The sequence below is a fragment of the Ochotona curzoniae genome, unplaced genomic scaffold (assembly GCF_017591425.1).
Source record: "Ochotona curzoniae isolate NIBS_2020 unplaced genomic scaffold, NIBS_Ocur_1.0 contig_2723, whole genome shotgun sequence".
NCBI classification, from domain to species: Eukaryota; Metazoa; Chordata; class Mammalia; order Lagomorpha; family Ochotonidae; genus Ochotona; species Ochotona curzoniae.
In genome coordinates this window covers 21,848,010-21,872,140 of record NW_024465573.1, presented here as the reverse complement: position 1 = coordinate 21,872,140, position 24,131 = coordinate 21,848,010, and the positions used below count along the sequence as shown (strand labels likewise).

Below are 24,131 nucleotides of genomic sequence, written 5' to 3'. Positions count from 1 at the left end.
GGAATCCTTGCTCTTTTTCTGCACAGGTTTCTTTCCCACCAGGAGCCGGACCTCAAGGAAGGCCCCTCCATTGCTGTTCATTGCCTCTGGTACAGATGTTCAGTCTAGAGTTTTTATAAACTATGGATGTTAAAAAGCAGTGACAAATTTCCACCAGTCTACTATATGCTTCCTTGATTCAGAAGACTAAGTAATCTGGAAAAAACGATTTTTGATTTGTTGTACTGACTGTTCCTGCATCACGAGATGAGAAGCGTTTTGTGGATTTGATGGACAGGCATATTTGAGTCTAGCCTTTATTGAGTGCTCTCTCTGTTCCACACCATGTGGTGACAGTTTTATTTGCATGACCTGCCTAATCTCCACAATCGCGCCATGAGGTAAGCATTAGCATCATCCCATTTTGTGGATGACAAAATGAAGCTTTAAAAGGTCAGGCAGCTTTTCCCAGGTTCACAGGTTACTAAATATATTCTTTGGAACTGTGACGCTTGACTCCAAAGTTTACACAAAGTTTGGGTTTTCTTTGTAAATCCTCTTACTCTCACTGCTTTCCACTGAAACATTTACCTCCAGTTTAAGATAATTTTCTTGGAATTAACTCTCTGGCCTAGAATGAATTATTTAAAACGAAGAAATAGGAAGACCCCCTGTTTAGAAAAATACATCTGCACCCACATGTCTTCTTAGCATTAGAGGGCATGCCTGTCCTTGTCTAGGGATTTGATAGATCAGTACATTCTCTCTGTTCCTCCATCTGTGCTAACAAAACAGAGTGATAAGATAGAATACCAACCTGAGATGTTGTCTATTAAAATATTTAGCAATTTCTGAAGATGGTAGATAGAGTTGATTTTTTAAGATGTATTTGATAAGTGGCAGGAGGAGAGAAAAAGAATCTTCCATTCACTGCTTTACCCTCCAAATGGCTGCCATTCGCTGAGGTTGGGCCAGGCCAAAGCAGGACCCAGGAACTCGGTGCAGGTCTGCTAGACAGGTGACTGGGGTTCAAGTATTTGAGTCATCATCTGCTGCACCCCAGTAGCAGAAACAGAGTAGTCAGGACTTGGACTGGCACGCCGACATGGGATGAGGGTGTCCTAAGTGGTGCAACACATTGCATCACATCGCCCATGCTGCAGTGGGTAGATTTTCTTTCCAAAGCTGATTGTAGTAATTTCTGAAATGCTTTATAAACTAAAACTGGACCTGTCTCTGAAATACTTAATTCTCTGCAAGTGACTTCTATATGGCCAGAAGCTAGAGAGTTAGTGCTTAAGCCCCAATTTGCTTTGGTTTTTGAGCCTTTACATATCAAACTCAGCTTATTAATTGCACCTGTATTTTCTTAAATAGTCTCTTCAAATTGCCGTTTTATTTCTTTATTTGAAAGGCAGAGCTACAGAGAGCTAGAGAGGAGGAAGAGACATGGAAGACAGATCTGCCTTCCACTGGTTCACTCCTAAAGTGCTCGCAGTGGCTGGAGGCAAGGGCGAAGCTGGGATACACCAGAAAGCTGCCTCCTTCATGTAGTTGTTACAGCTAGAAATAAACTCAGCATCAATGTTATATCTATCAATGGAATCAATTCATCTAGGGTATTTGAGCCAGAGATGAAGCACAAAGTTGCCCAGCAGAGATGAAGGTAAATGAAAGTGTATGATTTTCACAAATGACAGGGACTTTTCCCCGAAGTCTGCGCCCTCACTAGTCTTGTCTCCCTCTCCATTTGTAATCATAGTTACAAATCACCTTCAGGTGCACTTCAGTTGTGTTGTGGACGTCATATAATTTGAGCCAATAGTTTTAAAAATAGGTATGGAAATGGCATTATGGCATAGCAGGTGACATGTCCCACACACAAATTTTTTTCTCAGTGGTAATAGCATAATTGAAGCAGAACAGAAAAACATTAACTGTCACCATGCTGGACATCAGGCACCTGTCTGGATAGAATTGTGCAGAGTAGAGGGAGAAGGGTGTCTTCACTGCCAGGCCCAGGGGTCCATGCACCCAGTTCAGCCATCTCTCCACTGGTAGCTGCAGCAGCTACAGGTGTGGGTTCATGTAAAGGAGTTGCCACATCACAAAATGGAGGACCCATCTGTAGCCTCCATAAAACGTGCCGCCATGCAAGGCTGAACGGAATGCCTAAATCACAATGTTTCTCATCCTGTTCTATTTTTAAAATGATTTAAAATCACTGATTTCACCATTCTACTTCTTGGAACATAATGTTTCATATGAGTTATTAGAACAGAAACCTTTTTAAACTCAAGTGAGGCTGCTTTACACTGCAGCTTAAACTTCTTGAGTCCCTTATCTAAAGTAGCATAGTCTCCCATAAAACAGAACAGCGTGCTGCTCATTGATTCCTGTCAAGTTCATACACAGGTATTTGTGTAAAAGGAGCAGTTGGTGATGAGAATTAAAAGCTTGGATTGTTACACAAAGGCACAAATCTTTCTAAGCAGACTTCCCAACCGAAAATCAGACTAATGTGTTGATAAACTTTTGCGAAGTTGGTACCAAACCCAGTTAAAGGTGCAGTATATAATTAAAGTTTTGACGTATTAATTAGACAATCTGAGAGCTCACTTGAAGATAAAAGGACACTAGATATGTCAGGCAGAAAAAGTTGATGTGCTTTAGATAAGATTTAAAATCAAAAGCCTTCAAATCGTCTTAGACTCTATTATAGCAGAATGATTGCTTAGTTCAAAGTCTTTGCTGACAATTTAACACATTCAGTTTGATCATTTGGGCTTGGAATTTTTTTTTTCTCTTTCATATTTGCCCTTGCCTTATCCCCAAATAATTTTACAGTGCTAGAAATATTACAGTTTATATCAAATATTCGACAGAGGTTTCCCTATCTGGTTGCTGGCTTTAAGGGTCGAGTTTCATTGCTGTTTAGTTCTCTTGTTGACAAGATGGAAAACGTCCTTCCAGTTTTATCATTGTAGTCCTCCTGGGTCAAGCTTTTAACATGAGCAAAGGCAACTTATTAATATTTATAGGTTGTAAAATTTATTGACTTTTAAAAAATAAAATCTCAGTAAAATCTCACATGCCTGGAACTTGATATTTAGCGGTGACATTCTCTCTTCTTTGTATTTATTACGAGTACAGAAGTAGTTTTACTTCCTGCTGGGATGTATTGATGGAGAATAATGAAGTTAACAGTCCTAGGGAGCAAGTGTGCAGGGGCACGCTCATCCTTGCCTGAGAGGAGCCCTTTAAACAGAACAACACCCTCTCCGCTTCTTCCCCCACAAACCCTACAAACTGTAGCAGTGTCAAGGAAATGACAGCCTCTGTATCCTCTTGGTACAACTTGATTTAAGCTCACCTTTAAAATCTGGTGGGGGTGGGGATGTTATATGTGTTGATTTTTTTTTTTTTCCTCACTTCTCTACTTCACATCTCACCTACTTCATTAATTTTGAAAAATCTCTTTTCTTCTTTTCTTAGCTCTTCCAAATAAGGCTTTGGAACAGTTACCAGACAGAGATCTCTGAAGGGAAAGAACTTTTGGTTTTAAAGGGGAAAGTCATCAAGCAAACATCTCAATGTCCTCATGCTTCTGTTTTGTCATTACTGACCATTGTTGTGTTCAGCATTGTGGGTTTGATTTTCCTTTTTTTTTTTATCCAGATCCCCCCACAACTATCCCTCCTCCCACAACAACCACCACCACCACCACCACCACCACCACCATCCCTACCATCATTACAGGTATGGTACCTTCATTGCCATTGGAAATGTCCTGAATGTATATTGTCTTTCTGGTATGTATAAACAGAATCTGACATGTTCCCTTTAAATCCTTGGATTTCAATTAATTGTTCCTTTACTTTGGAGCTCTAAACACATCAGTTACTATGTTCTTAGATTGAATCTTAAAGGCCTCAGGAAATCTTCAACATCCAAGTATGTAACAGTCAATCAGATATTTTCACAGCTTTTACGTAAGGGAATTCTTTTTGTAGGCATCACTATTCAAAGCAAAACACTAGAGAAAACGGCAGCCTAGCTGCTTAGGGAACCTGCCACTAGCTTCTGCTTAGCCACAATTGAGGATATGGTAAGTAATGTGGCTTTGGATCTTGGCCTTGTCTTAATCTCATCCTAATCCAGATGAGGGAAAATGCAAACCGCTAACTTTAACAGGCCTGTTGGGGCCTTTGCTTCCAAATGGGAAATCATCCTTGCTGCTCTAGAGCGCACCTACCAATAGGACTGCTACCTGTTTGCATCACCTGGGAGGTCAGAAAAGATCAGAGCGAATCATCTGTGTCTTCTCCGTGCTGGGCATGCGTGATGCACTCCCTGCCCTCAGCTGCATGTTAGAGGGTAGGTGACATAGTCACGGTGGCTTCGGCTCCGTGGCTTTCTCTCTTTGGACTCTCTAAAACTCATATTCAAATGAGTGTCACTGCCTCTCATTTTTAACTATCACTACAGGAGGCATTTGTCCCCAGTCTCCTTTCTGCTCTCCACAGCTCTCTTCTACTGCTTGCTGCTGCCTATCTGGGAGCCTTGGAGTTTCTTCTGCCTGCTCAAGTAGGCAAGCTAATGGCTACACCGTGTTCAACTTGACACGCAGTGTTCCCCTCAATTAAGGCCTTTCCCCATCGCTGTATATGGGTCCCTCCCATAGAAGCATGTTAAAAGCCCTTGTTCTGCAAGGAGGAAAGGAAAGCTCTTGTAACAACAATACATCTTTCTCTTATTCTGTTACCTCTGGAGTCTGCAAGGCCTCTCTTGAGGTCCTTCTTGTCCTGGACTTCTTTGTAAATATGGAGTATCACACTCAGGGCTCTTCCTGCCAGCTACTTAAGCACACTGGATACAGCAACTGTCCCTTGCACTGCCTGGGACATTTCTACTTTGCACAGAGAGATGACAATCATATTGTTCAAGGGAAGTGGGGGTCTTGTTAGTGGATGACTTATTACAATAGGTTATGTAAGCTCATTGTTCTTCACCTGTGTAGCTATTAGCGGTACAACAAAGAAAGCACGTAAATTAGCCACAATTAAGGACTTTTCTAAACATTGGCTATAAGATAATCAGTGCCTGGATTTATAAAAGGACAAAAATCCATCAATTGGTTTGTGCATCTCCCTCTGAGCTCAGCTTTGTCTGCACTGCTTCTTAAATTCTTCTGTATTTTTCTGTTTTAGCCTGTTGTGAGTACTTTGTGTCCTATCACTTAAGTAAACTCAGGTTGTTGGTGTATGAATTGACCCCTCCCGTTTTCTGTGTCCTGATTAAGCGTATCAAAGATGTTCGTCCGTAACTCAGTTGCAGACAACCACATTCTCAGACCCAGAACTCAGATTTCACCTTTTGAGATTTGATTTCTTACCTCTAATCCAGTTCATCAAGCAAAATCAGGCTTACACATCTGTTACCAGATACTTCTAGTTTTCTGTGAAAGGCCCTTTGCATGTCATTATAAATACATCACACAATCCTCTACTACCCTGCATGTGTTAACCCTCTACAAGAAAACCCTTCAGCGATCTAATCTGTCACTGGAAGAGCGATGAGGGTATGAGCCTATCTTTATTACCTCTCCCTGTAGAAGGTTCCATGAGGAAGCTATCCAGGTTTATATTTTAAGGCACTAGAGGCCTTCTTCCCTCTATGTCTGTCTAATATGGGACAACACTATTTTCCATTTGCAGCTGGCCTTCTCTTTCTCAGACCTCTATAAAGACCTTTAACACTCCCCGAGCTCTTCCCCCAACAATCAGTCTTGACAACTCAGTCGAGTTGCTTCAGTTCACAGCCCTTAATACTCACTGCAGACTAAAGCTCATCTCATGTCCACAAACACCTACAATTCCCTGTTTCTACAGTTCCAACTGCAGAGACTCCATGGGGAGAGAGAATTGTGAGAATAAGCAGTGCTATATTCCTGCCCATGTCTGAGGTCCCTTTCATAGGAGCCGGTCTTGGCTCCAGCATCTCTGCCCCTGGCCTCTCAGCTCAGGGTAATGGAAGATGATCTCATAGATGCACTTTAGCCTCTTGATGTTAGCAACTGAATCCCCTCTACGCACAAAATGCATTTGTGGTAATGAATGTCCAGATTCTCATTGGCACACCCAAGAGTAGTTAAACTGAAATTGCCACTAAAACAACACTGTGGAATCTGTTGCTTTAATGGATGTAATCTTACAGGCTTACTGTGTCTTAACAAGCAGTCTTATATATATATATTTATCTTGCCCAGAAAGTACACTTGTGGAATTTAACATTTGCTCCTTTCTCTAAACAGATTAAAGGTTATGGAGCTGAATGATTCTGTGTCCCATTTGAAAGGTCCAGGCTATCCCCTCAATTTAGATTGGTTCCTAAAAAATCCTCCACACTGAATCCTGACAAATGGATAGCTAAATTAATTTTCACTCCTCTTCTCTCTTGCACTATTTGGTACATTATAGCCACCATTAGCCTTAAAAGCTTCAACAGCCAAATACAGTGACAGTAGCATAAAGCCTGAGCTGTAAGGGGGAAAAAGCAGCAGCAACAGCAGCCGACAGTCTTCCATTTCTTTACTTCCAGTCAAACGCAGTAACTGAAACCCATTGCCCAGGTCAGAGTTGCATTACAAGAAAACCACACAAATGCAATAAAAAAATTTTTTTCTAAACTCCAAAGGTCATAGTTGATTTCTGATTTCTCTGAAAGGTAGTGTTCCAGTGTTATCTTTTATCTTGCATAACCAGGATAATCAAATTATTCCCCTTGTTAGAGATGGCTTTTCAATGATCAAGCTGTTGATAAAGAATCTCTTTCCAAATTACAACCAGAATCAGGAGCCATGTGAGATTCCTTGGGGTCTCACTTACTGTTAGCATATATGCATGTTCTGACCACATCTGTCTGCTTCAACCACCGGCATTGGCAGCCTCCCTCTCCTGTTTTATCCTCAGTTGTGTAAAGTTTTCCGTGTGGTTTCATTCCTGAAGATACATGCTATCATGTGGAAGAGCAGACTGCATAATTGCCCCTGGAAACCTGTGCTTTTAAAAAACAACAACAACAAAACAGACCATTAGCCGTAACACCAGGAGCCAGTCCTTCCTGCATACTCTCCACAGCATCGGGTAGAAGAGAAACCATGGACACGCAAGGCAGGAGGGACGGGGGGGGCACGATAATTTTGTTTGTTTCATTTTTAACTTTATTTGTAGTCAGTTGTCTGTGTTTTATGTGGTAGGTGACTGTGTTTGATGCTAAGTCTAATCCTTTCTTGTCTCCCAGTTGGATCAAGCTTTTTCCTGTCATCATTTTAGGAAAATATTTGTGTGGCCCTCCTTGGTTAATACGGATGCTGAAGTGTTACAGCTTGATTGTGTCCCAAATTAGATGCTTGAAGAGGTCTTTCCTAGACAGTGCTTCACACCCTGAGCAGTTTAAATATACAGTTCAGGTTGGGAGAAGTTTAACCTCTAGGTCTTGCTTTACATGCAACTGTCATAAATTAAAATGAGAAAGTAAAGTCACCTTCAGAAGAAGAAAGGGACAGCCATAAGGGCCAAATTCTGGAGCACATTTTAAAATTCTCTTGTAAGAATGAAGTAGCTCATATCTAAATCAGTGTTTCTCTTTTTAAAAGTACCTATCCAATTAAACATGCTGTTTCCTTACAGAAAGGAAAGGTTTTGCTGGTTGGTATCTAAGCACTCAAAAACAGATACCCCTTAGAGAAGATGATTTGTACTCCCAGGTCCATGTTATGATTTTGGCTTTCGTAGCCTGATATCCTAAACTTTTCCCTTGTGTAATGTGAATTAGAGCACATAAGGAAGGTAGATATAGCCTTTATGTGTCAGTGATCTTTACAAAAGATGCCAGAGAGGAGACATGCAACAGCATAGCCCATGCTTTCGGTTTCTTAGGTACAAAGACTGATTGTGTTGCGTGACCATTTAAATTATCATCGAGAGCTTTGTTTCCCATGGTCTTACCTTAATGATATCTATTCTCTGCTGCTAATATTTGCATGGTACAAGGATATAAGCCGTCTGCTTAGAAACATGCACCCGGCAAACGCTGAGCATTCATAATATGTAGAGCACTCTGCTGGTGCCTGTGGAGACAAAAGGCTCTTAAATCCCTTAAAATGTGGTGTAAAGAATCAGCTGAGACACTTGGGAATTCATGGCAGGTCCTGTGCTACTGAAGTGCACAGAAGGCAGAAGGTGCCACAGGAGATGGGGAGAAGTATGACAGGAAAAATCGACTTTGATCTGTGCCACCAAAGAGTGGGCAGAATGTGGACAGCATGTGGACATTAAACATGAAGAGTCCAGTGTTACTTCCAGCATCCATCTTCAATGTGTGTGTACTTTGTGTGTTTATGTTCCAAGCACAGATTAAACCACTGTTGCTAGGAAATACATATCTTTCATCCTAGAATATTTACTAAATTGCCTTTTTTAAAGAGTTGGCATCGACTTCTTTAAGACTGGTTTTCATTTATCATTTATTGAATATTTTATCAAGCATTGCTTTATGCCAGTATGCCTAACAACAAAATATTATTCAGAGACTTAATACTGATGAGTCACCTGTTATACAACAAACTACTTTTTCAAGTTTTTGCCTCTATAGAAAAGTACATCTCCATTTCTGTTCTGTCCCGCATGTCTGCCTTTTTATTTTGTTGGTGATTTTAACCCTGTTACAGATGTCATCATTACCACTCAGTTTTGATCCCTATTGATTTGGGAAGGAATGGGAGAAATTAGAATACTACAATGAAGATGGCCATCTGATTCCACTTTTAAAAAAAATGGAATGAGAGGAAATTTTTCAGATGTATCCAAGATGTTTTCTGTAATTTAATGTTTCTTATTTATCTTGTAAAGATTTTTATTTATTGTTATTATAAAGTCAGACACAGAGAGGAGGAGAGACAGAGAGGAAGATCTTCTGTCTGATGATTCATTCCACAATGGCCACAAAGGCCAGAGCTTAACTGATCTAAAAGCCAGGAGCCCAGGACTTCCTCCAGGTCTCCCATATGAGTGCAGGGTCCCAAGGTCCTGGGTTGTCCTTGACTGCTTTCCCAGGCCACAAGCAGGGAGCTGGATGGGAAATGGGGCTGCCTGAATTAGAACCAGCATCCATATGGGATCCTGGCGCATGCAAAGCAAGGACTCTAGCCACTAGACTACTGTGCTGGGCCCTATGATCCTTATTCTTAAAGTATTCCTGGAGATAAAGACATGCTTTTGTAGTAAAAATCCATCAACAACACAAACAAATTGTATCAGGAGAACAGGTCTCTTGGGATTAGAAAGTAATACTTGGAACTTTCTTGCTAGTGGAAAATAAAGGACTGGGCAAGAAGGAACAGGCCGTCATATATAATACAAAATGAAGATGAGCTCGACTCGCAGCGTCCCTCCCCACCCCATCCATCACACCCTCACCCTTCCCTGGTGCCTTTCCCCTCTGAACCTTCTTCCATCCAGCATCCACACTCAGGCTGATACCAGAATTGTTTTCCTTGTTAAAGGAAACCACTGCACAGATTCCTGTTATTTTGCAGAACATCTGGTTTGCAAATGAAAAGATCTCAGGGGCACAGCAGCATGAGTGAACAATTCTGAAGAAGCTTTTAACAAAACTTGAAGTTGCTTAACAATAACAACACTCACTCCACCACCAGCAGTGCCCCCCCCCAAAAAAAATCAGTTCATCAGTTCCCTTCCCTTCTATGACACACAGTCTCCTCACTCAAAGGAGAGATGACATTAAAAAGAAGAGAACTTTATTATGCTTCTTCTATTTGGACTTTTTAGCTTTCATTCCGTTCCTATCCACTTCTCCCATCCCCAAGAAATGAGAGTTTAATTAAAGCATCATATAGATGGAAAGAAAATTAACCAGCAAAACGGTAGAAAATAAATTTCATAGTTTAATTTTGCAGCGCTTATTGTTGCTTTCAATAGATTCCAGATAAGTTGGAAAAAAAAAGAAAGAAAAACCCCTCATATTTAATATATATTGGTCAGCACAGTATAACTATGGAAGCAGAATTGTCAGGGGAATTCCTTGCCTGCCCTGGTGTCTGGTTTAAAGCACTCCCGTAACACAAACCGAAGGGGAATTCAATTAAGAAAACCCATTGGTTCCTTATTGACTTTAGTTAAGAAAATAAACTGGGTGAAAGTATATTAAAATATATCTGGACTGCTTAGCATGCCTTCATTTAAGCTTATGACAATCAAAACGGGAAAATGCAGACTCTTTACAATTAAGCTCTACTTCTGAGTAGATTGGTTCTCTGGGCTGTTGCACTGTGCATTTTTGAACGTGCACCCTGCCCACACACAGCCCACCATGCCTCCGTGCCCTATGTTTCTGCATTGTGAAGCAGGGGCACCACAGATCAATTGGGGAAGAAAAAAGTATCTAAGGTTGTGAATTTAATTTTGTTCTAGGATTTTCATTTTCATTTATGGCACCCGTTGTGTTTGAGACCACGGACTAATTTGTGGATTAGTTTTAAACCCCCAGTCTGTCACACTCCATGAACAATTCTAAGTTGGAGGGAATCCATATGAAAGGATTAGAATGTGCCACAGTGGAGCTTACACATGACTGTTTCAACTAAATATTGCCCAGCTGCCTCTCATGCGGTGATTTTTTTTTTTTGCTACTTCGTTAAATGGCTAGTGTCTCTAATTTCACACATTGCCAGAGCTTTCTCATTTTGTATATAACTTCTGCAACATAAAATACATGTAATATTTCATTTATTTATGACAAAGTCCCAGAAACTATCTGTAGAAATAGGAGACCAAGAAGAGAAGTCAGTATTTAGTGATATGTGTACCTTTCAAATACCAGCACAGGGCGTTACATTGGATACCTTGTTTTGTATAACACAGGTAGAAAGTAACTAAGTCCATATATACTTTCTGGGTTCATATGACCATGGGGTTTTTTAGCTGTTGGCCACATCCAATAATTGTACTATATAAATTTGTCCTCATTGTAATTAAAAATTAAGACAGTAGCTCAGCAGACCTTCAGTTTTATAACCCAATACCACCATTAAGTTTAATTCATCTTTCTTTCTGTGACATATTTTTTCTTACAGGCCTAGCTCAACGATGGCTTTTTAAAGAATCTGATCATATGAGATTTAAAAAAAAAAAAAAAACGTTGTTAGGTAATTAGTCACTCTCATTTTTCAAGCCAACGACAGCATTTATAACTTACAGAGGAAATTTACTGTGTGCTGAGACATTCGGAATGTCATCAAACAATATTGTTATCCCACAAGTTGATTCACAGGGATGGCTTGCGCATTTCCCGAAGCTTTGGATGAAGATACCCTAATATATCCCACTTCACAGAGATGCACTCACTTCAGAGCTAGGGTGCCTGGTTTCTGCATGAAGTCATAGTGCAATTATGAAGGAGAATTAGAGACTGTCTTAGCGCTCTCCTGTGGAGAGCACCGAGTCATTTCTAAAGAGTTCTCTCTTAATTCTTTGCTTGTACTAACCTCTGTTCAAGTTGCATAGCAGATGCTCTTACAGAAAGAGTCAGCAACTCCCCAGATAGTCCTCAGTGACAGACCAAAAGCTGCAGCCAGCCTGCAGACCCACTGTATTCGTACATCCCGTTGGTGATCGTGGTTTTGCCATTGCCAGCAACAGTAACCGTGTTGTTTGACTTGAACATGTGTTTGCTTTTAGCTGTTTCAAAATATGTTTGTTCCTTCTCCACCATCCTTTTGCCCCTACTTTTCAGTGCAATTGATGGATTTCCCTTCCTCAGATGGGGAAGCAAGATGCACTAGGACCTTTCCTTCATTTATTTTCTAGAACCCACCAATGAGCTGACGCTTGGCTTCACTTGATTTAATGTCATCATGAAGCTGACATAATGTTTGTGATGTAGGAAGACAGTAAATTGGGGTCATTGATTAATGCGCAGATTCTACTTTTGAGGGCTCTAATTCTTAGGTTTCACTCCACTCCCTACCCATGCCCCTCTTTCATTTTATACAAATTATCTGGTGAAAATAAAGCCTATTTGAAGTGCCACTATAAAAATAATGAACCAAAGTGCTTATTGCTTTCTTTTTACTTTTGGTAAGGAGCCAGTGCCTGTCCATAAGATGGATTGACATGCATTTATGTGTTTCTGTAGAAAAGTATATTTGATTTTGCCCCTTCAAATTTAAAGTACCTCAAACTCATACTGAACTTGGATGATTCAACCAAAGAGACTTGTCACCTGTGTCAGGAAACTCTGATGTAGAGTGTTATTTCAACTGTACAATTTTCTGTATTGTTTTCACTGCTGTTCTGTGCACTCAGACTTGACTTGTAAGTATTGTTTTCTTATACAGTGTATTTTACGTTTTTCTTTCCTTCATCTATTCTTTAGAAATTCCAGTTCTCAGTTACATTAAGCTGCACTGCCTCTCAGGCTTCTGATTAATTCTGGCTCCTTGAAAGTGCTCTATTTTTGGTGGTATAGGGTCCTGAGAATAGCATGCAAACTGGAGGGGAACGCCGGTGTGAATTCATGTGCCATATTTATAGGCCAGAAGCACAGGCTCACTCAACAACAACAAAAAAAAATAGAGCTACATTTGATGTCCCAGTGCATTTAAACATTGCCTGTGTCAAGTCCAAAAGAGTCTTTTGAAGATTCTGCAACTCAAGAATTTCCAGTTAAATATTAGCATTATGAGAAAGGACAGAGAGCTACACCCATTGTAACCCAGAACCCCACTTCAGCTTTTAAATAGAGCATCATCATTTCTTTTTGGCCTGGAGGGGGTAGTGAAAGGAAACGTGCTTCAGAGCTGAGAAGCTGAAAAGCAAAGCATGACCAGATGGGTTGATGCTGGAAGCTGGCAAGATGAGAGCTGTTCAAATGACTCAGGAAAAAGAATGTCATCATGCATTTTGTTGGCTATTTATCGCACTTCTCCTCTAGCCAAAAATAAAGGCAAAATTCTTTGAGCACCTTGGGAAAAAGTCCTGTGAAGAGAAGCCAGTTCAGCAGTCCTGGTGTAGAAACCTGGTAGAAGAAGGCAAAAATGTGAACTGCATTGGAACTAGAAGACACAAACCACACTTTTTTCTCCACAGCAATGGAAAACAAAAGCAAAAACGTCTACCTCCTAATCCAGGTGTGAAGACAGGACCTGCGGTGGCTCACAACAGTGAACATGCTGGTTTAGGAGCAGAGGGAAGCCTGGAGACTTGGATTTTTGGAGGGGTGGGGAGATTTCATGTGATTGGAAGTGGCTTTTCATAGTTACGTAGACTCGGAGTGTTTTGATGAACACTTCTGCTCTTGTAACATGTAGTAAGAACTGCAGAGTGAAGAATGAATTCATATGTGTGCATGTGTAAGTACAAAATCTCATCTGTGAAAAACCTGAAACATGTTCATGGCCTGCCAAGTTCAATGATCTTTCCAGGTAACCTCTGCTGCATTGAATACAGTGGACAGAAACCTTGAATCTGTGTATTCTTCTACAGGCAACTGAGCATAAGTGGTCAAAGCACCCTCATCGTGCAGGAGATGCACTGTTGCCTAATTGGCAGTCCAGAAGTCCCAGTGCCTGGGTGGGTTGGGTTACAACAAAGGCAATGTTTGAATGTCTGAGTCCATTGTTTAACCAGCTTCCGACTGAGCTGCTGTGTCCCAGGCCTGAGCCTTGATGCGCTAGCAGCTGCCTACCAGCACTGAGTTTGCACTGGTGTTTCTCATCACTTTGCATGTTCCCCTGACTATTGACTAGCAAATATATGTGTCCTGGCAAGACCCCCCAAACCAAAGAATTTACTGTTTTCCTCACTGGCTCGCAGCTTGGAGCTCCAGGCATGTCTTAAAAACAGTGCAACTCACTTCAAATGCTTTTTGCTTCTCATTTATTATTGCTTGTCACGCGGTGTTCTTTGAAAGCTTGCTCATATATTATCTGTTCCATTTTTTTCCATTTTCCCTTTTTTTGCATGCCGTTCCTCCTGTTTCTTCCCTTCCTCCAATCCTCTGTTCCCGTCTGTAGACACAACGGCGACGACAGAACCAGCAGTTCACGGTTGGTATCACATTACTGTTTATCTACTTTCTCAGCGCTGCTGAGAGGCAAGGCAAGCCTGGGAAAAAGAGAAATGTAGTCTTCAAGGGAAATCGTGTTCAAAGTATACTGATCTCAAACATACTGTAATTGTTTAACACTTGAAAGGATGTCGAGTCTTGTCATTTCTGTTGTGAGTTCAGTAGCCAATGGTTGCAATCTGAGACAAGACGTTCTCCTTGCTGACTGGCTGGCTACACAGTTCCAGTTGCACATAGTTAGCCTTACTCACAAAACTCCCCCAAACCTGGAAAACCACAGGAAGTCAAGAAAACTGGTAGCTGCATGAAAGGCATGGCTTTAACTGCTGACCCAGTTGCTCACTTCTTCTGTAGGCTACTGTCCAGGGTAAATTTTAAAGAGGAGTCACTTATGTCACTCAGTAGTTGGGATGAAGGGTAGTTCAGAAAGGAGGAGACCTGCCTCAACGCATAAGTGGTGATAAGAAGAGTCATTGCTGGGCTGGTAGAGACCTTTGCTTCTCTTGGTCAGGTTGATCCTCACCACCCATCACCCATTGCCTGATTCCTCTTAATCTCTGTGTGTTCACGTAAACTTATACTCACACTTGACAGAAATGTTTTCAAAACATGAAAGGCACATAGCTCAATTTTAACATTAACTGAGACTTTAAAGAAGTCATTGGTGTGGTGTCAGGTAGGCAAGATCATAAAAAGTTGGGTTCAATGTGATTTTAAAAAAGTACTGAGTGAGGTAAATTCAGTAGGGGATACCAGGAAATATGCTTTTCTATTCTTCATCTCATCAGTGATTTAAAGAATTGGGATAAATCTATTAACTTTTCTATCTTCCCAATCAGAAAACGAGAATCATGTTTCATCTCCATATTACTTTATTGCCAAGCTCAAATTTAACACCGGCAACATTGTGCTTAGAGAAAGATATGTTGGTTTGAAAATGGGCTGGATTTTAATAATTGAATCCAAGGGAATCATTTGGTAAAGGACCCACTTCAATCACTTTGCATGTGTTGTACAGGATAGAAGTCTATCATTTAAATGACGAGGTGATCAGCCAACCCTGTAGTGTTAATTCAACTTCTAGAGAAACACCTAGCAGAGACTGACTTCCTTAGAGAGACCTACATTTAATAATTTATCATTTGGAAATCACTAAGCAAAACTTTCCCTCCATGAACTACCCCTGAAGATTCCCTTCTGAAACCTGGCACATCACCCCTGTGTGGGGACTTGGCAATGGGAGTTCTGAGAAAGCAAAGCACGCATGATGGTCAGAGCAGTAAGCAACTCTCTTCCCATCTCACTCCTGTCTCTCTGCTCTGTCACCGGCACAAGCAGAAAAAGGTCATAAAATAAGATAAAGAGGCCAGGTACGCTGACAATCATGAGAAATCAATTAAATATAAAACACTCACTTTCAAAGGCAATACCCCGTAGTGTTTCTAACATCCCAAGTATTGCACTCCATTAAGCTTAGATATTTGTAAGTTTCATCATTAATTGAGCACCTCCTGACTTTTATCGATTATTCTCAGAGCTTTAAGGCTATTTTAATGTAGTTCAAAAGATTTTTTTTGTTCCATTCTTAAGATATTTCGAGTTCTGAGCTTCCCATAATTAACTACAGGGTCACATGTGACCGTAAGAGTCCTGAGTTCTATGAGATCTTTGAAGAAGTATTGATTATTTTATCATTTCTCTAGTAAAGCTGCAGAATTCTATTTTCTAGGTCCCTTCAATAAAATCTATGGGTTGATGTGGTTCTAGTGATGATAGATCTGAGAATTAGATGGAATATTCAAAGTTTTAGATTTGTCCCCTGAACTAAAACATGTGGAATTAACAGAGCAACTGATCCTATTTGGGCAACTAGAAGGGGGGAACTTTGGAGAGAAAGAAGAGGTCTTGGAATTGAACTTGACAGTATTCCTATGGTTAGAAATAAAGATCTTCGTGTATGAGGAGCAGCCATTGTCTTACTAGTTTGGATAAGTAGAATGTTACTGGCCGACATGATAAATATACCTAGAAGAAAGAAATCTGGAGGAAAAAGATAGTAATATTTATTTAGTAAAAACAGTAATTTATGCACATGGATATAGATGTATATCATTTTAAATTGGACTTTTTAATAACAGAAGAATAAATAAGTTATAGGTGTTCTAGGCCAATCCCTGTAGAATGCATTTGTAAATATATTTTCCAACTTGTCAAAACCTGCATAGCATCTTCACAAACGTCTCCAGCCGCTGTCTTGAGTAGTACATTCTCTGCCTTGCAGCAAAAAGCTTTAATGAAAACCTAGGTAATATGTAAAATTTTCACTTCAGGGAGGGAAAAAATCTTCCAGGTCAGATGTTAGGGTAGAAAGATAATAGAACATGGTGGAAATTACAAAACAAGTGACCAGATTTCCATATAGTTGAAGATACAAAACTAGTTTTATTCTGAAACTGTAGCTGAAACCCCCAGCTTTCTCAGGATAGCAACCATTTGACTTAGATTCATTTAACAATAGTCTTAAGATGTCCATTGTAGTGATCTGAAGTCGAAAAAAGTGTTAAGTAGTTTAGTAACTTCACAACTTAAATGACAAGACTTAGAATTCCACCAGCCATGGCTTTCATACTGCTCTTTAAAGTTTTTATATTGTATTTCTTTCCAGACTTCTCTTTCCGTAAAAAAGAAAAGGCAAAGAAAAATACTCTTTTTAATAAAGCTTTCCCTTTGAAGACTCATTAAAATATTTTATTCAAGCTTGTGTTGCTAGAGTATGTATGAAGTTTATACCAGTTGTTGATGTATGTTGACCATGTGTTCTTACCAATATCTGATTGGAATAAGCATGTATTGGAAGATTAGAAGTGCATGGGCATGATTAAAAAGCAAATGGATTTTCTCCAAAAAGAAAACGAAACAACAAGTGGCCACAATGTGTTTAAGGATCTAATTGGTAGTTAAGATAAATGTGAGCATAAGAATGGGATTTTTTTCTTTTTTTAGACAAAGGCTGACAAAAGGGATCTTCTTTGAATAAGGATCTTGAGCATTTGTGTTTTTGGAGCTCATCCTTAAGGCCTGGACAGGAAGAATCCTGTGTTATGTGTGCATGTTGAGCAATGCAAAAAGAAAAAAAAAAAAAACATTCTGCCAAATCCTAATACCACATGGTTTGAAATTGATGGCAGAAATGCATGAGTGACTTAACGCACGAATGGTGTAGTTGTAATTTTAATTATTGGTGTGTGTGTGTGTGTGTGTGTGTGAGATGGTTTTTGTTCAAATGTAAACGCTTTTCTGTAAGTGTCTTGTGCCTTGTTCTTCTGCCCTGTGTGTCCCTTCTCCCTCCCCCACGCTCCTCCCCCGTGCGAGGGGTCGGGTGACAGCATGCCCATGGTCTGGAATAGTGCTTGTGCTTTTGCTGCACTGCAGTTAGCTGGCTTCATTGGGTTCGAGGTCTCTCACTCTCTCTCTCTCAGTCTCTCTCTTTCTCTCTCTCCTCTCCTTGCTTCTATTCCCCTTCTCTCTTCCTTGTTTCCCTTTTCCATTCTCTTATTAAGTCTACCTGACCTCTTACCTCTCCTATCTCTTAACATAGTAGAGACTGATGAGCTCCTGAATTTACATATCACAAATGAATCGTTAAATATTTCCTAATCCAGTATGTCACTGTGGTAACACTCAAACTGGGAACCCCCTCGAAGATTAAGATTTCATTTTTAGTTTTGGTTCCAAAAGAGTTTGGCCAGTGCTAGATGCATGCATACACCTTACACAGTTGCCCCTCAGTAACTACCCCATCCATCTCTCTGTCCCTGTTTTATAAAGTAGCACAAACCGTGATGGAGTTCTAAAAGCACATGAAATTGTATCTGACTCTCTGTTCAATTTGTGGGGGAATTCTCTAGCCCGTTTTAAAAGAAAATCATAGCCAGCAGTGCGCATTATTACAACCGCTATGTCCACCCTCTGTGTATGTACCTCTCTGTACATCTCTCTGTATGAGTACATGACAGTGGCATTCAAAGGCTGTCATTCAGTCAAGGGACTCTGCAGACATTGTATGTTCTACACAAGAACAGAGCTAAAGAGATTTACGAATGGCTGCAGGACCTGAAGATTGTGTTTCAGCCTTGATATGCAGTATGGAAACAATGTGCTACTGTTAAACGGCGTGAACCAAATTTCTGCTAATGGGAAGAAGGGAAAAACTCTCCACAAAAGCTGACAAAGCAGGAAGAACAGGATGACTGAGCTTTTAGATTAAAACTACCGGGGGCGTCTGCACTGTTATGGCTGGTGATGGAAGTAACTGTTTCCATAATATGGCCAAGTGATCAGATGTATGCTGCTTAGGTAAGAGAGAGACCATCGCCTACTTTGTTTTTCATAATGGGAATGGTACTAGGGCCAACGGGGTAATTTTCTGATTCACAGAGATTTTATTTGACCAAGTATTTTTTTTTTTTCTGAAAATGTCTGAAACAGATGATACACTGAAATGAAATGAACCCATGAATGTTTACATTTTATGACTCTGTATTCACTTAAATACCTCTGGAATTTCTTGTCGTTTTCTAAGTTTTTTAAAGGTTGCTTTCTAATTTTTTTTAACCTGGTTTAACACTGTCACTTTATACTATTATAAGCTAGCAAGTACTGCTGAAATGGAGGAATTACAGCTTCAGAGACGCTACCTGAGAAGGTCTAGCATGTGTCCACAGGTCTCTGCAGAAGAGGCAGCCATCATGCGTGTGTTAAATTACCATGTTTGCACCTTAGAACTTTATTGATTGCACCAAGAAATCCCATGGAACAAAAAGCAGACTTTCATTTGATTAGCAGAATTTAAAGACATTTGTTGAATACTTTTGAATTAGAAATGACTAGAAAAAGTTTAATCAGATGATAGGAAAGTTTCAAGAGGAGAATAACGAAGTTCTGAGTTGTTAAGTTTTCCTTTAAGGGATAGCTCTGCCTCACAAAATGCATCTTTGTCTTTTTCTTTGAGCAAATGAAAGGTGTATAATTTTTCATATGAATGAAGAATACAGAAGACCAAGCAGATTTAAGGTGCAAATTTTGCTTCTCCTCTCTTGGTTGGGAGGTACTTTAGTAAACCCTTTCTAATTATATTTATTCAGAAGTTAGTCAACTATGGCAGAGAACCACAAATTCATAAAACGTGAAAGTACTGCAAAAAACAAATTTAGCGCCACTAGCCTAAATGACTTCCCACTTTGGAGCATAATCAGAGCAGTAGATTCCAGATGATTTGGTATATTTTAAAGTTTGTGCCATTAACAATGACAGTTTCACATTTAATGAGGTATATATCAACTGTTTGATGCCTTTTAATGGAAACTTTGCATATCAAGGATATTTCATGAACATATTTGTCTTTATTTTTTAAAATTAGCTTTCTAATGCCCTCTGCAGGGAAGCAAACCTTCAGCAGTAAAGCTGCCGACGTGAAACATCCTTGTTTAGTATGGTTCAGTGGGCACCAAGCACGTATGGAGAACGCTTTGATATTCATTGGGCCACATAGACGTGAGGGATTAGCCTTCTGAGAACTGCAAATTCATAATTAACTACAGAGAAATACTTTATGTTGCCCATTTATAACAGTTATTCAAATAATTGTATTCATCAGTCTTTATTTAATGAGTAAAGCCCATTAGAAATAGGAACACTTTCAGCCAATCAGACCTGGGACAAAGGGATACCATCCCTGCTCAGTTGCTTGTATAATTTATTGCATTACTCACCATTCTCCCTTTATCTGCCTGAATCCATCGTTTTGGGATATCTGTGGACTCAAAACCCTTCCAATGTTTAATTAGCACCTGCCTTTGGGAACTGACACCCATAGGGTCATGATGGAAATTCCTGCTCCTTGAGGGCTAATGAGGTGACAGCCTCCTTTCATGGAATCAACCTACAGGCCCTCAAGCAATTGTTGTCATAAACCAACTGACAGAATCCAAGTGTTAGTGACCATTTGTATGTGGCTGTTTTTTTCACTAGTATGTTCAGTCTGACATTGTTTCCAGAGCAATTGTTTTATGATGCATAAGCTCTGGTTCCTAATTCACTGAACGTTGTCTCCAAATCCTCAGTTCAGCAAATATTCCCTGAAAATATAGTAAATGAGCAAGACTCACCTCTTTCTTCAAAGCCCTGTTTAGACATCTTGAAGATGTCTTTAACCCCCAGACATCTTCAAAAGTGAGACATACCACCAGAGAACCACAAGCAAACTGTAGTGTGAGTTAGATGATCTGGGGCCATCAAATGGACTTGGAGCTGAACAGCAAGGAGGAAGTAAGGCCTCCTTGACTGGCTACCATTTTGTGTTGTTGAGTAAACTTTCCTGAAGGATCAACCTGCAAGTAAAGCCTGAGGAAGTGGGAATCCTCGCTTAGTTGAGCCTCCTGCTGTCTTTACCACTTCCTCCTTCACCTCTTTTAAATCCAATCAGAGCTAGCTGAGAACCAGCTGGTCAACCTTGGGTTGATGGGAGAGGTAGGTGTTTCAGGTGTGCACTTGATTACCTCCTGACCTAACTGCTTTTTCAGCTTTGAGGGTTTTATTTTTCAGGAATACAATTGGTCGATAAAATTCTCTATTTAAAAAAAGAAAATCATTTTGCAGATCAGATTTTCTGATGAAGGCATAACCTGCAATCTGCGGTTAGCAGATGCTGTACCATTTTGAAATACATGATCCAAGATCATCATAAATTGGTAATGAATTGTGTTTGTCAGTATTGGCAAAGGATTTTGGTGTACTTTAAAATGTGAAATAAAACTGACATACATCAGTATGTAACATCTCGATACACTGACACTTAAGAGATACAGCAGAACACGCAGAGCCAAAGTCAGGCTTTAGTTTTTCCTTTTTGCATGCTGTTATGAATGAGTGACTGCAAGCATTCACCTTCATGTTTCATGTGCTTTGAACAGTGGAGACTGAGGAACCTTTCTGCCTCGATTGTGTACCAATAATGAAATGATATGATTGAAGAGATGTATTTATGGATTAATGCATTCGAGCTATCCAAAAAAAGAGAGAGATAGCAAGAGATTTGGCTCATGTTTTTTTTTTAAGAAATTCATCCTCAGTTCTTAAGTGTTTTGTTTATGTCCCTCGAGGAATGAAAAGAAAAACGATTTGTTTTTACTTGTAAGGCCTTACTCAGTTGCCCAATTCCGCAGAAGAACTGGACAGTGAGGACCTCTCAGGTAAGGGCTAGTCATTAGGTAAGGCACTGCAGTGTCCAACCTGTGGGTGCTCTGTCTGCTGCTACCAAATGGCAATTTATTTTGCTGAGCAATCAATTAGCAAGTGTGGATTTTAAAACTGACAGCAAAAATCATTTTTAGCACACTTTCTTCCTCCCCACTCTTCATTTCTGAGGTGGTTATGTTTATGTTGCAGATGGGGCCGAGTGCTATTAATGCAGAAGAGGTCACATTAGCTTTGGGACTGGAGTAAAACCATTCTCTTGTTCAGTGGCTTAAAATAATATTTATGTCCTCGATATGTTATGGTCCCGGATAAATATTGTTGCATTATAAAGCAGTTTAAGAATGTTGGATTATGTGACAAGATCTTTTTTCTTTTTTTTTATGTGACAAGATCTTTAAAACTAAACGAACTCTTACAGACTGTATACTTGTGTAGAAGAGAATAGAAAAGCCATGTCACACTTGTTTTGGAAATAGGAGGTGGGGAAGGGCAAGGATTGCACGGGATGGGGCAATTGTTTTGTCACACACCATGATGTAAACTAATTATCCACCTCAGACCTTTTTCACAGCACACTGAGCTCTTGCAAAAGTAGGTTTCATGCTTGATTCCAGGATTTAGGTGTTACTAATCCCGAATAAAAAGCATATCCTAAAAAGGAGGGAGGGAGAAGATTTAAAGTGGTCAGAGCTAAACAGTTACACGAACACCGATGATGTTGTGGGACTTCACCAGCACCCTGCTGCATTTTCTTAACCATGTCCATCAGTCGCTTATACACAAGTAAGAAGACCCCTCGTCCTTGCCATAGGGAGGCTGAGGCCCGGGACTCTGAGGATCTGCTCCAGTCAGTGGACAGAATGGGTCCTAATAAGTTCACTACAGCTTCCTCAAGCGGTTGCTTCTTGACACAGCAGTGCTCAACTCCAGGTCTTACCCAGGTCGAAAATCAGAGTGCGGCAGCTGGCCAGTCACTTACTGAGTGCTTCTGTCAAACCTTAGGGTTCACTGGTTCAAGCTGGGCTGTTGGGTGTTTCTGGAGTTGAAGCTCCAAGAAGTCATGTTGGTTTTGTTCACTACTGTATGCCTGTCAGATAATAAATGCCCAATTAGTAATTATTGGAGGCATGAATGATTTCCACTATCAATGAATTTAGATAATCTGTAGATAATCAACAGAAAATTAGACAGATAACCAGCCCTTCAAGGGAGAATTTGAGTTTTTGCTTCTCAGCTGTAGCACATATAGAAATGTTGCAAGGACAGTAGCCTTTTTTTTGAGAACAGATAAGTCCTCTCCTCTACTTAAAGTGTGAAGTTAAAAGTAAGCAGTTTGAGCCTGCATTCCTGGCTGAGGATGATGTCGATTCTGATACTGACTCCTAAATAAAACAGCTCTAACAAGATGGCTCTGGCAAATTGGATCTTCTTAAGGATCCTAAGAAAGGTGTTCTCGGGGGTTGGCCCTGATCCCTCTTGGCAGAATAGCCAAAGACCACTCTGAAATGCAAAAGTCATTTTTCTCCTCTTTAGGAAAACGTGACTAAATCAGCCATCTAGGCCTTTTACCAGCACCATCAATTAGGAATACTCCAGGTCTCAGCACTGCACCATGTCAGATGGGTCCCTGCTGCAGTTCTATCAATCACCCAAGTCAGGAGCAATAAACCAACAACTGTTTGTGTTCATAATAATGTGGTTAAGTTAATAATCCTGCTCTCCCCCTCCCCGCCCCCACCAGGAACACTGCAGTCACATCGCTCAGCAGCCGTAAGTCATGTACAGCACTGATGAACTATCAGGCTGGGGCTGGGCTCCCTTTGCATCTGGTTTGATGAACTAATCAAAAACTGATTAGCACCTTTGTTCAAAGGGGATGCTGATTAATCAATTACTATTGATTCTGAGCTTGGCTTCACTCAGCAGCAAAGAGACATCTGAGAGGGGGAAAAAACAACCAATAAAAATTGAGCAGCTGTCATAGTGTTTAAATTTATTAAAACAAAATACATTATTTTTTATGAAGCTGTCTTGAAATGGGTCACTGAAGGGGAGCATATTGATTGAGAAAGGATGAACTTCTCAAATTTCTGTAGCCTGGAGACTGAATTCAATTATAATACAAGACAAACAGGTTAACACCCGTCTTAAACAGTCCATCAATAAATTAGAGTAGGTGTTGCACACTTAATGCTAAACTGTGGTAATGAATAATATTATCATCCATTCCCTGCTGCATCAGGCTAGAAATTTCATCCTGTCCAAATCATGGGTGCATGTCACACACTGAGATTCCTTCTAAATCATGATGATCTCTCTTCTCCTTGCCCCTGTTCCCCATCCGCCTCCATTCACCACTGCTACTTCAGTTAATGACAGTTTCATAAGCAACATATGGTGCTCCACACTCACCCTGCAAAGTCAGTAGCCCAGCTGATCCTCCTCTTTAATCTGCATAAAAAAATTATGCTTGTGTGTAGCTGAGTGATTTAATTATTGGCAGACGTGGGGAGCTTATCCAATTCTACTTTGAACCCTTTCATTTACTTTTTTTGGGTGTTAACTTTATTGATGGTGGAGCCACCAGAGTTTGAATTGTTTTATCAATTACATCTGCTGTTTTTTGGTGACAGCTGGTGGTTATTGCCACCCATGTGGAATAGAATAGCTTTAAGCATATTTATCCTTCTATTTTATTTTAAAAACTTTTTAAAAAATGGCTTCCCTTGTCTCCCTCCCCTGAGCAG

At 40.2% G+C, this 24,131-nt stretch overlaps 1 protein-coding gene across 7 annotated transcripts in view; it reads left to right on the top strand.

Annotated features, from left to right (window-relative positions):
* Positions 1-24,131, top strand: part of CADM1 (cell adhesion molecule 1) — a 342,534-nt gene that overhangs the window by 299,925 nt on the left and 18,478 nt on the right. The window contains exons 8-10 of one of the 7 annotated variants that reach the window (XM_040976975.1): positions 3,658-3,738; positions 14,075-14,107; positions 21,324-21,377. The exons of 2 other annotated variants lie outside the window; for them this stretch is intronic. In XM_040976975.1, the coding sequence (XP_040832909.1) occupies positions 3,658-3,738; positions 14,075-14,107; positions 21,324-21,377 (168 nt within the window). The remainder of the gene's footprint in view (positions 1-3,657; positions 3,739-14,074; positions 14,108-21,323; positions 21,378-24,131) is intronic. 4 more of the 7 variants (XM_040976978.1, XM_040976976.1, XM_040976980.1 and 1 more) reach the window with 4 other exon arrangements.